Raw genomic sequence first — 14,479 nt, 5'->3', positions numbered from 1 at the left:
CTCTACACCACTCTCTACACCACTCTCTACATCAGTCTCTACATCACTCTCTAAACAACTCTACATCACTCTCTACATCACTCTCTACATCACTCTCTTCACCACTCTCTACATCCCTCTCTACATCACTCTCTAAACAACTCTACATCCCTCTCTACATCACTCTCTACATCACTCTCTAAACAACTCTACATCACTCTCTACATCACTCTCTACATCACTCTCTTCACCACTCTCTACATCACTCTCTACATCACTCTCTAAACAACTCTACATCACTCTCTAAACAACTCTACATCACTCTCTAAACAACTCTACATCACTCTCTAAACAACTCTACATCATTTAAATTTTACATTTAAGTCATTTAGCAGACGCTCTTATCCAGAGCGACTTACAAACATCACTCTACATCACTCTCTAAACAATTCTACACCACTCTACACCACTCTCTAAACAACTCTACATCACTCTCTACATCACTCTCTACATCACTCTGTACATCACTCTCTACACCACTCTCTAAACAACTCTCTACACCACTCTCTAAACAACTCTACATCACTCTCTAAACAACTCTACATCACTCTCTACATCACTCTCTACACCACTCTCTAAACAACTCTCTACACCACTCTCTAAACAACGCTCTACATCACTCTCTAAACAACTCTCTACATTACTCTCTACACCACTCTCTATATAACTCTCTACACCACTCTCTAAACAACTCTAAACAACTCTACACCACTCTCTAAACAACTCTCTACACCACTCTCTAAACAACTCTCTAAACCACTCTCTAAACAACTCTACATCACTCTCTAAACAACGCTCTACATCACTCTCTACACCACTTTCTAAACAACTCTCTAAACAACTCTACATCACTCTCTACATCACTCTCTAAACAACTCTCTACACCACTCTCTAAACAACTCTCTACACCACTCTCTAAACAACTCTACATCACTCTCTAAACAATTCTACATCACTCTCTAAACAACGCTCTACATCACTCTCTACACCACTCTCTAAACAACTCTCTAAACCACTCTCTAAACAACTCTACATCACTCTCTAAACAACTCTCTACACCACTCTCTAAACAACTCTCTACACCACTCTCTAAACAACTCTACATCACTCTCTAAACAATTCTACATCACTCTCTAAACAACGCTCTACATCACTCTCTACACCACTCTCTAAACAACTCTCTAAACCACTCTCTAAACAACTCTACATCACTCTCTAAACAATGCTCTACACCACTCTCTAAACAACGCTCTACACCACTCTCTAAACAACGCTCTACACCACTCTCTACACAACTCTCTAAACAACTCTAAACAACTCTACACCACTCTCTAAACAACTCTCTACACCACTCTCTAAACAACTCTACATCACTCTCTAAACAACTCTACATCACTCTCTACATCACTCTCTACACCACTCTCTAAACAACTCTCTACATCACTCTCTACACCACTCTCTAAACAACTCTCTACACCACTCTCTAAACAACTCTACATCACTCTCTAAACAACTCTATCACTCTCTACATCACTCTCTACACCACTCTCTAAACAACTCTCTACACCACTCTCTAAACAACTCTACATCACTCTCTAAACAACTCTACATCACTCTCTAAACAACGCTCTACATCACTCTCTACACCACTCTCTAAACAACTCTCTACACCACTCTCTAAACAACTCTCTACATCACTCTCTAAACAATGCTCTACACCACTCTCTAAACAACGCTCTACACCACTCTCTACACCACTCTCTAAACAACTCTACACCACTCTCTACACCACTCTACACCACTCTCTACACCACTCTCTAAACAACTCTACATCACTCTCTAAACAATGCTCTACACCACTCTCTACATCACTCTCTAAACAACGCTCTACATCACTCTCTACATCACTCTCTACACCACTCTCTACATTACTCTCTACATTACTCTCTACATTACTCTCTAAACAACTCTACACCACTCTCTACACCACTCTACACCACTCTCTACACCACTCTCTAAACAACTCTACATCACTCTCTAAACAACGCTCTACACCACTCTCTACACAACTCTCTAAACAACTCTAAACAACTCTACACCACTCTCTAAACAACTCTCTACACCACTCTCTAAACAACTATACACCACTCTCTACACCACTCTACACCACTCTCTAAACAACTCTACATCACTCTCTAAACAATGCTCTACACCACTCTCTACATCACTCTCTACACCACTCTCTACATCACTCTACACCACTCTCTACACCACTCTCTACATCAGTCTCTACATCACTCTCTAAACAACTCTACATCACTCTCTACATCACTCTCTACATCACTCTCTTCACCACTCTCTACATCCCTCTCTACATCACTCTCTAAACAACTCTACATCCCTCTCTACATCACTCTCTACATCACTCTCTAAACAACTCTACATCACTCTCTACATCACTCTCTACATCACTCTCTTCACCACTCTCTACATCTCTACATCACATCACTCTCTAAACAACTCTACATCACTCTCTAAACAACTCTACATCACTCTCTAAACAACTCTACATCACTCTCTAAACAACTCTACATCATTTAAATTTTACATTTAAGTCATTTAGCAGACGCTCTTATCCAGAGCGACTTACAAACATCACTCTACATCACTCTCTAAACAATTCTACACCACTCTCTAAACAACTCTACATCACTCTCTACATCACTCTCTACATCACTCTGTACATCACTCTCTACACCACTCTCTAAACAACTCTCTACACCACTCTCTAAACAACTCTACATCACTCTCTAAACAACTCTACATCACTCTCTACATCACTCTCTACACCACTCTCTAAACAACTCTCTACACCACTCTCTAAACAACGCTCTACATCACTCTCTAAACAACTCTCTACATTACTCTCTACACCACTCTCTACATAACTCTCTACACCACTCTCTAAACAACTCTAAACAACTCTACACCACTCTCTAAACAACTCTCTACACCACTCTCTAAACAACTCTCTAAACCACTCTCTAAACAACTCTACATCACTCTCTAAACAACGCTCTACATCACTCTCTACACCACTTTCTAAACAACTCTCTAAACAACTCTACATCACTCTCTACATCACTCTCTAAACAACTCTCTACACCACTCTCTAAACAACTCTCTACACCACTCTCTAAACAACTCTACATCACTCTCTAAACAATTCTACATCACTCTCTAAACAACGCTCTACATCACTCTCTACACCACTCTCTAAACAACTCTCTAAACCACTCTCTAAACAACTCTACATCACTCTCTAAACAACTCTCTACACCACTCTCTAAACAACTCTCTACACCACTCTCTAAACAACTCTACATCACTCTCTAAACAATTCTACATCACTCTCTAAACAACGCTCTACATCACTCTCTACACCACTCTCTAAACAACTCTCTAAACCACTCTCTAAACAACTCTACATCACTCTCTAAACAATGCTCTACACCACTCTCTAAACAACGCTCTACACCACTCTCTAAACAACGCTCTACACCACTCTCTACACAACTCTCTAAACAACTCTAAACAACTCTACACCACTCTCTAAACAACTCTCTACACCGCTCTCTAAACAACTCTACATCACTCTCTAAACAACTCTACATCACTCTCTACATCACTCTCTACATCACTCTCTAAACAACTCTACATCACTCTCTACATCACTCTCTACACCACTCTCTAAACAACTCTCTAAACCACTCTCTAAACAACTCTACATCACTCTCTAAACAACTCTACATCACTCTCTACATCACTCTCTACACCACTCTCTAAACAACTCTCTACACCACTCTCTAAACAACTCTACATCACTCTCTAAACAACTCTACATCACTCTCTAAACAACGCTCTACATCACTCTCTACACCACTCTCTAAACAACTCTCTACACCACTCTCTAAACAACTCTCTACATCACTCTCTAAACAATGCTCTACACCACTCTCTAAACAACGCTCTACACCACTCTCTACACCACTCTCTAAACAACTCTACACCACTCTCTACACCACTCTACACCACTCTCTACACCACTCTCTAAACAACTCTACATCACTCTCTAAACAATGCTCTACACCACTCTCTACATCACTCTCTAAACAACGCTCTACATCACTCTCTACATCACTCTCTACACCACTCTCTACATTACTCTCTACATTACTCTCTACATTACTCTCTAAACAACTCTACACCACTCTCTACACCACTCTACACCACTCTCTACACCACTCTCTAAACAACTCTACATCACTCTCTAAACAACGCTCTACACCACTCTCTACACAACTCTCTAAACAACTCTAAACAACTCTACACCACTCTCTAAACAACTCTCTACACCGCTCTCTAAACAACTATACACCACTCTCTACACCACTCTACACCACTCTCTAAACAACTCTACATCACTCTCTAAACAATGCTCTACACCACTCTCTACATCACTCTCTACACCACTCTCTACATCACTCTACACCACTCTCTACACCACTCTCTACATCAGTCTCTACATCACTCTCTAAACAACTCTACATCACTCTCTACATCACTCTCTACATCACTCTCTTCACCACTCTCTACATCACTCTCTAAACAACTCTACATCCCTCTCTACATCACTCTCTACATCACTCTCTAAACAACTCTACATCACTCTCTACATCACTCTGTACATCACTCTCTTCACCACTCTCTTCACCACTCTCTACATCACTCTCTACATCACTCTCTAAACAACTCTACATCACTCTCTAAACAACTCTACATCACTCTCTAAACAACTCTACATCACTCTCTAAACAACTCTACATCATTTAAATTTTACATTTAAGTCATTTAGCAGACGCTCTTATCCAGAGCGACTTACAAACATCACTCTACATCACTCTCTAAACAATTCTACACCACTCTACACCACTCTCTAAACAACTCTACATCACTCTCTACATCACTCTCTACATCACTCTGTACATCACTCTCTACACCACTCTCTAAACAACTCTCTACACCACTCTCTAAACAACTCTACATCACTCTCTAAACAACTCTACATCACTCTCTACATCACTCTCTACACCACTCTCTAAACAACTCTCTACACCACTCTCTAAACAACGCTCTACATCACTCTCTAAACAACTCTCTACATTACTCTCTACATCACTCTCTACATAACTCTCTACACCACTCTCTAAACAACTCTAAACAACTCTACACCACTCTCTAAACAACTCTCTACACCACTCTCTAAACAACTCTCTAAACCACTCTCTAAACAACTCTACATCACTCTCTAAACAACGCTCTACATCACTCTCTACACCACTTTCTAAACAACTCTCTAAACAACTCTACATCACTCTCTACATCACTCTCTAAACAACTCTCTACACCACTCTCTAAACAACTCTCTACACCACTCTCTAAACAACTCTACATCACTCTCTAAACAATTCTACATCACTCTCTAAACAACGCTCTACATCACTCTCTACACCACTCTCTAAACAACTCTCTAAACCACTCTCTAAACAACTCTACATCACTCTCTAAACAATGCTCTACACCACTCTCTAAACAACGCTCTACACCACTCTCTACACAACTCTCTAAACAACTCTAAACAACTCTACACCACTCTCTAAACAACTCTCTACACCGCTCTCTAAACAACTCTACATCACTCTCTAAACAACTCTACATCACTCTCTACATCACTCTCTACATCACTCTCTAAACAACTCTACATCACTCTCTACATCACTCTCTACACCACTCTCTAAACAACTCTCTAAACCACTCTCTAAACAACTCTCTAAACAACTCTACATCACTCTCTAAACAACTCTACATCACTCTCTACATCACTCTCTACACCACTCTCTAAACAACTCTCTACACCACTCTCTAAACAACTCTACATCACTCTCTAAACAACTCTACATCACTCTCTAAACAACGCTCTACATCACTCTCTACACCACTCTCTAAACAACTCTCTACACCACTCTCTAAACAACTCTCTACATCACTCTCTAAACAATGCTCTACACCACTCTCTAAACAACGCTCTACACCACTCTCTACACCACTCTCTAAACAACTCTACACCACTCTCTACACCACTCTACACCACTCTCTACACCACTCTCTAAACAACTCTACATCACTCTCTAAACAATGCTCTACTCCACTCTCTACATCACTCTCTAAACAACGCTCTACATCACTCTCTACATCACTCTCTACACCACTCTCTACATTACTCTCTACATTACTCTCTACATTACTCTCTAAACAACTCTACACCACTCTCTACACCACTCTACACCACTCTCTACACCACTCTCTAAACAACTCTACATCACTCTCTAAACAACGCTCTACACCACTCTCTACACAACTCTCTAAACAACTCTACACCACTCTCTAAACAACTCTCTACACCGCTCTCTAAACAACTATACACCACTCTCTACACCACTCTACACCACTCTCTAAACAACTCTACATCACTCTCTAAACAATGCTCTACACCACTCTCTACATCACTCTCTACACCACTCTCTACATCACTCTACACCACTCTCTACACCACTCTCTACATCAGTCTCTACATCACTCTCTAAACAACTCTACATCACTCTCTACATCACTCTCTTCACCACTCTCTACATCCCTCTCTACATCACTCTCTAAACAACTCTACATCCCTCTCTACATCACTCTCTACATCACTCTCTAAACAACTCTACATCACTCTCTACATCACTCTGTACATCACTCTCTTCACCACTCTCTTCACCACTCTCTACATCACTCTCTACATCACTCTCTAAACAACTCTACATCACTCTCTAAACAACTCTACATCACTCTCTAAACAACTCTACATCATTTAAATTTTACATTTAAGTCATTTAGCAGACGCTCTTATCCAGAGCGACTTACAAACATCACTCTACATCACTCTCTAAACAATTCTACACCACTCTACACCACTCTCTAAACAACTCTACATCACTCTCTACATCACTCTCTACATCACTCTGTACATCACTCTCTAAACAACTCTACATCACTCTCTTGTTTTTGAGTGAAGAGACTGAAGACTACATTCCATTCCAAGGAGTAGTTCCTCACTAATCGCTTCTCCCTCTCCCATTCATCAATCCAACTGGAAAGGTGAAAGTATATGTTGAACTAACGTCTGGACAGGTACAACTTTTCAGCATGAAAGGCACCTCATAAATCTGGTAAACCACGGTAATGACCTTTCACCTTCTTCTGACTCACAGAATTTTGAGCTCTACTGGCACACGAGTTGTCAGGATAGGAGAGTTTTGTGTGTGTGCGCGTGTGCGAGTGTGTCTGAGCGAGTGTGTCTGTCTGTGTTTTGACTTTGATCCAACAGACTGCGCTCACTTTTCGTTCATCTGTGAAACTCCACAGCTGTGGAAGGTGAGTGTGTGTGCCAGTGTGTGTAGGTGTGATGAGAAGTTTTCATGAAACTACTTCTTTGTGTGTGTGATTGCGTGTGTGTGCGGATGCGTATTCTCACCTTGGCAGAGGTCTCGTACCATCCCACAAAGCCATTCTCCTGACAGAACTTCTCCATCTGGATCCCATTGTTGGTCAGCACGTCCCGCCCCTGGTCGCACTTATTAGCCAATAGCACAGCGGCCACATTTTTCCCATTGGCCAGTGTGAGTTTAGAGTCCAGGTCCTCCTTCCACTTGGTGACGGCCTCGAAGGAGGACGGCCGCGTCATGTCAAAAACGATGAACGCCCCCATGGCCTCACGGTAGTAGACCCTCGTCATGTTCCCAAAACGCTCCTGACCTGACACACACACAGTGTTGTTGGTTAGTACTGACAGTAGTAGTACACCCTCGTCATGTTCCCAAAACGCTCCTGACCTGACACACACACACACATACACACACACAGTGTTGTTGGTTAGTACTGACAGTAGTAGTAGACCCTCGTCATGTTCCCAAAACGCTCCTGACCTGACACACACACAGTGTTGTTGGTTAGTACTGACAGTAGTAGTAGACCCTCGTCATGTTCCCAAAACGCTCCTGACCTGACACACACACAGTGTTGTTGGTTAGTACTGACAGTAGTAGTAGACCCTCGTCATGTTCCCAAAACGCTCCTGACCTGACACACACACAGTGTTGTTGGTTAGTACTGACAGTAGTAGTAGACCCGGGTCATGTTCCCAAAACGCTCCTGACCTGACACACACACACACACACACACACAGTGTTGTTGGTTAGTACTGACAGTAGTAGTAGACCCTCGTCATGTTCCCAAAACGCTCCTGACCTGACACACACACACACACACACACACACACACACACACACACACACACACACACACACACACACACACACACACACACACACACACACACACACACACACACACAGTGTTGTTGGTTAGTACTGACAGTAGTAGTAGACCCTCGTCATGTTCCCAAAGCCCTCCTGACCTGACACACACACAGTGTTGTTGGTTAGTACTGACAGTAGTAGTAGACCCTCGTCATGTTCCCAAAACGCTCCTGACCTGACACACACACAGTGTTGTTGGTTAGTACTGACAGTAGTAGTAGACCCTCGTCATGTTCCCAAAACGCTCCTGACCTGACACACACACACACACACACACACACACACACACACACACACACACACACACACACACACACACACAGTGTTGTTGGTTAGTACTGACAGTAGTAGTAGACCCTCGTCATGTTCCCAAAACGCTCCTGACCTGACACACACAGTGTTGTTGGTTAGTACTGACAGTAGTAGTAGACCCTCGTCATGTTCCCAAAGCCCTCCTGACCTGACACACACACAGTGTTGTTGGTTAGTACTGACAGTAGTAGTACACCCTCGTCATGTTCCCAAAACGCTCCTGACCTGACACACACACACACATACACACACACACAGTGTTGTTGGTTAGTACTGACAGTAGTAGTAGACCCTCGTCATGTTCCCAAAACGCTCCTGACCTGACACACACACAGTGTTGTTGGTTAGTACTGACAGTAGTAGTAGACCCTCGTCATGTTCCCAAAACGCTCCTGACCTGACACACACACAGTGTTGTTGGTTAGTACTGACAGTAGTAGTAGACCCTCGTCATGTTCCCAAAACGCTCCTGACCTGACACACACACACACACACACACACAGTGTTGTTGGTTAGTACTGACAGTAGTAGTAGACCCTCGTCATGTTCCCAAAACGCTCCTGACCTGACACACACACACACACACACACACACACACACACACACACACACACACACACACACACACACACACACACACACACACACACACACACACAGTGTTGTTGGTTAGTACTGACAGTAGTAGTAGACCCTCGTCATGTTCCCAAAGCCCTCCTGACCTGACACACACACAGTGTTGTTGGTTAGTACTGACAGTAGTAGTAGACCCTCGTCATGTTCCCAAAGCCCTCCTGACCTGACACACACACAGTGTTGTTGGTTAGTACTGACAGTAGTAGTAGACCCTCGTCATGTTCCCAAAACGCTCCTGACCTGACACACACACACACACACAGTGTTGTTGGTTAGTACTGACAGTAGTAGTAGACCCTCGTCATGTTCCCAAAACGCTCCTGACCTGACACACACACAGTGTTGTTGGTTAGTACTGACAGTAGTAGTAGACCCTCGTCATGTTCCCAAAACGCTCCTGACCTGACACACACACAGTGTTGTTGGTTAGTACTGACAGTAGTAGTAGACCCTCGTCATGTTCCCAAAACGCTCCTGACCTGACACACACACAGTGTTGTTGGTTAGTACTGACAGTAGTAGTAGACCCTCGTCATGTTCCCAAAACGCTCCTGACCTGACACACACACACACACACAGTGTTGTTGGTTAGTACTGACAGTAGTAGTAGACCCTCGTCATGTTCCCAAAACGCTCCTGACCTGACACACACACACACACACACACAGTGTTGTTGGTTAGTACTGACAGTAGTAGTAGACCCTCGTCATGTTCCCAAAACGCTCCTGACCTGACACACACACACACACACACAGTGTTGTTGGTTAGTACTGACAGTAGTAGTAGACCCTCGTCATGTTCCCAAAACGCTCCTGACCTGACACACACACACACACACACACACACAGTGTTGTTGGTTAGTACTGACAGTAGTAGTAGACCCTCGTCATGTTCCCAAAACGCTCCTGACCTGACACACACACAGTGTTGTTGGTTAGTACTGACAGTAGTAGTAGACCCTCGTCATGTTCCCAAAGCCCTCCTGACCTGACACACACACAGTGTTGTTGGTTAGTACTGACAGTAGTAGTAGACCCTCGTCATGTTCCCAAAACGCTCCTGACCTGACACACACACACACACACACACAGTGTTGTTGGTTAGTACTGACAGTAGTAGTAGACCCTCGTCATGTTCCCAAAACGCTCCTGACCTGACACACACACAGTGTTGTTGGTTAGTACTGACAGTAGTAGTAGACCCTCGTCATGTTCCCAAAACGCTCCTGACCTGACACACACACAGTGTTGTTGGTTAGTACACACATGTTCCCAAAACGCTCCTGACCTGACACACACACAGTGTTGTTGGTTAGTACTGACAGTAGTAGTAGACCCTCGTCATGTTCCCAAAACGCTCCTGACCTGACACACACACACACACACACACACAGTGTTGTTGGTTAGTACTGACAGTAGTAGTAGACCCTCGTCATGTTCCCAAAACGCTCCTGACCTGACACACACACACACACACACACACAGTGTTGTTGGTTAGTACTGACAGTAGTAGTAGACCCTCGTCATGTTCCCAAAACGCTCCTGACCTGACACACACACACACACACACACACAGTGTTGTTGGTTAGTACTGACAGTAGTAGTAGACCCTCGTCATGTTCCCAAAACGCTCCTGACCTGACACACACACACACACACACACACAGTGTTGTTGGTTAGTACTGACAGTAGTAGTAGACCCTCGTCATGTTCCCAAAACGCTCCTGACCTGACACACACACAGTGTTGTTGGTTAGTACTGACAGTAGTAGTAGACCCTCGTCATGTTCCCAAAACGCTCCTGACCTGACACACACACAGTGTTGTTGGTTAGTACTGACAGTAGTAGTAGACCCTCGTCATGTTCCCAAAGCCCTCCTGACCTGACACACACACACACACACAGTTGTTGGTTAGTACTGACAGTAGTAGTAGACCCTCGTCATGTTCCCAAAGCCCTCCTGACCTGACCTGACACACACACACACACACACACACACACACACACACACACACACACACACACACACACACACACACACACACACACACACACACACACACACACACACACACACAATGTTGTTGGTTAGTACTGACAGTAGTAGTAGTAGAGCCTCGTCATGTTCCCAAAGCCCTCCTGACCTGACACACACACAGTGTTGTTGGTTAGTACTGACAGTAGTAGTAGACCCTCGTCATGTTCCCAAAGCCCTCCTGACCTGACACACACACACAGTGTTGTTGGTTAGTACTGACAGTAGTAGTAGACCCTCGTCATGTTCCCAAAGCCCTCCTGACCTGACACACACACAGTGTTGTTGGTTAGTACTGACAGTAGTAGTAGACCCTCGTCATGTTCCCAAAGCCCTCCTGACCTGACACACACACAGTGTTGTTGGTTAGTACTGACAGTAGTAGTAGACCCTCGTCATGTTCCCAAAGCCCTCCTGACCTGACACACACACAGTGTTGTTGGTTAGTACTGACAGTAGTATTAGACTGTACACCATGGCCTTGTGATAGAACATGCTTGTCATGTTGCCACACCATCCCTGACCCAAATACCATATCGTAAGCCCTGGTAACACCACTGAGATGAAAGTTACCTATTGCCTCAGGGCAAAGAGACCACTACACAGTCCTGATCACAGTCGGGGATTCCTAAACCGTTCCCGGTAAAATTCGACAAGGTGGACCAACAGGGTACATCTCACGCCACACACAGATGAAATGTTATTTGTCACCTGTACCGAATACAACAGGTGAAATGCTTACTTACAAACCCTTAACCAACAATACAGTTTAAAGAAACATACCAACAAAAAAAAGGAAATAAAAGTAATAAATAATTAAAGAGCAACAGTAAAATAACGTTAGCAGGGCTATGTACAGGGTGTTACGATACAGAGTCAGTGTGGAGGCTATATACAGGGTGTTACGGTACAGAGTCAATGTGGAGGCTATATACAGAGTGTTACGGTACAGAGTCAGGGTGGAGGCTATATACAGGGTGTTACGGTACAGAGTCAGTGTGGAGGCTATATACAGAGTGTTACGGTACAGAGTCAGTGTGGAGGCTATATACAGGGTGTTACGGTACAGAGTCAGTGTGGAGGCTATATACAGGGTGTTACGGTACAGAGTCAGGGTGGAGGCTATATACAGGGTGTTACGGTACAGAGTCAGTGTGGAGGCTATATACAGAGTGTTACGGTACAGAGTCAGTGTGGAGGCTATATACAGGGTGTTACGGTACAGAGTCAGTGTGGAGGCTATATACAGGGTATCACGGAACAGAGTCAGTGTGGAGGCTATATAAAGGGTGTTACGGTACAGAGTCAGTGTGGAGGCTATATACAGAGTGTTACGGTACAGAGTCAGTGTGGAGGCTATATACAGGGTGTTACGGTACAGAGTCAGTGTGGAGGCTATATACAGGGTGTTACGGTACAGAGTCAATGTGGAGGCTATATACAGGGTGTTACGGTACAGAGTCAGTGTGGAGGCTATATACAGGGTATTACGATACAGAGTCAGTGTGGAGGCTATATACAGGGTGTTACGGTACAGAGTCAGTGTGGAGGCTATATACAGGGTGTTACGGTACAGAGTCAGTGTGGAGGCTATATACAGGGTATTACAATACAGAGTCAGTGTGGAGGCTATATACAGGGTGTTACGGTACAGAGTCAGTGTGGAGGCTATATACAGGGTGTTACGGTACAGAGTCAGTGTGGAGGCTATATACAGGGTATCACGGTACAGAGTCAGTGTGGAGGCTATATACAGGGTATTACGATACAGAGTCAGTGTGGAGGCTATATAAAGGGTGTTACGGTACAGAGTCAGTGTGGAGGCTATATACAGGGTGTTACGGTACAGAGTCAGTGTGGAGGCTATATACAGGGTCTACCAGTACAGAGTCAATGTGGAGGCTATATACAGGGTGTTACGGTACAGAGTCAGTGTGGAGGCTATATACAGGGTGTTACGGTACAGAGTCAGTGTGGGGGCTATGTACAGGGTATTACGGTACAGAGTCACTGTGGAGGCTATATACAGGGTCTACAAGTACAGAGTCAATGTGGAGGCTATATAAAGGGTCTACCAGTACAGAGTCAGTTTGGAGGCTATATACAGGGGGTACCGGTACAGAGTCAATGTGGAGGCTATATACAGGGTCTACCGTTACAGAGTCAATGTGGAGGCTATATACAGGGGGTACCGGTACAGCGTCAATGTGGAGGCTATATACAGGGTCTACCGTTACAGAGTCAATGTGGAGACTATATACAGGGGGTACCGGTACAGAGTCAATGTGGAGGTTATATACAGGGGGTACCGGTACAGAGTCAATGTGGAGGCTATATACAGGGGGTACCGGTACAGAGTCAATGTGGAGGCTATATACAGGGTATTACGGTACAGAGTCAATGTGGAGGCTATATACAGGGTGTTACGGTACAGAGTCAGTGTGGAGGCTATATACAGGGTGTTACGGTACAGAGTCAGTGTGGAGGCTATATACAGGGTATTACGGTACAGAGTCAGTGTGGAGGCTATATAAAGGGTGTTACGGTACAGAGTCAGTGTGGAGGCTATATACAGGGTATCACGGTACAGAGTCAGTGTGGAGGCTATATACAGGGTATTACGATACAGAGTCAGTGTGGAGGCTATATAAAGGGTGTTACGGTACAGAGTCAGTGTGGAGGCTATATACAGGGTGTTACGGTACAGAGTCAGTGTGGAGGCTATATACAGGGTCTACCAGTACAGAGTCAATGTGGAGGCTATATACAGGGTGTTACGGTACAGAGTCAGTGTGGAGGCTATATACAGGGTGTTACGGTACAGAGTCAGTGTGGGGGCTATGTACAGGGTATTACGGTACAGAGTCACTGTGGAGGCTATATACAGGGTCTACAAGTACAGAGTCAATGTGGAGGCTATATAAAGGGTCTACCAGTACAGAGTCAGTTTGGAGGCTATATACAGGGGTACCGGTAC

General features: G+C 44.2%; 1 protein-coding gene across 1 annotated transcript in view; it reads right to left on the bottom strand.

Moving 5' to 3' along the window:
• LOC123994000 (ras-related protein Rab-38-like) overlaps nt 1-14,479 on the bottom strand; it is a 68,996-nt gene that overhangs the window by 48,429 nt on the left and 6,088 nt on the right. The window contains exon 2 of the mRNA XM_046296482.1: nt 7,676-7,956. Within this exon, the coding sequence (XP_046152438.1) occupies nt 7,676-7,956 (281 nt within the window). The remainder of the gene's footprint in view (nt 1-7,675; nt 7,957-14,479) is intronic.

The sequence above is a fragment of the Oncorhynchus gorbuscha genome, linkage group LG13 (assembly GCF_021184085.1).
Source record: "Oncorhynchus gorbuscha isolate QuinsamMale2020 ecotype Even-year linkage group LG13, OgorEven_v1.0, whole genome shotgun sequence".
Lineage (NCBI taxonomy): Eukaryota > Metazoa > Chordata > Actinopteri > Salmoniformes > Salmonidae > Oncorhynchus > Oncorhynchus gorbuscha.
Note: the sequence above shows the minus strand (reverse complement) of the source record. Positions and strands in the feature narration are given on the sequence as shown.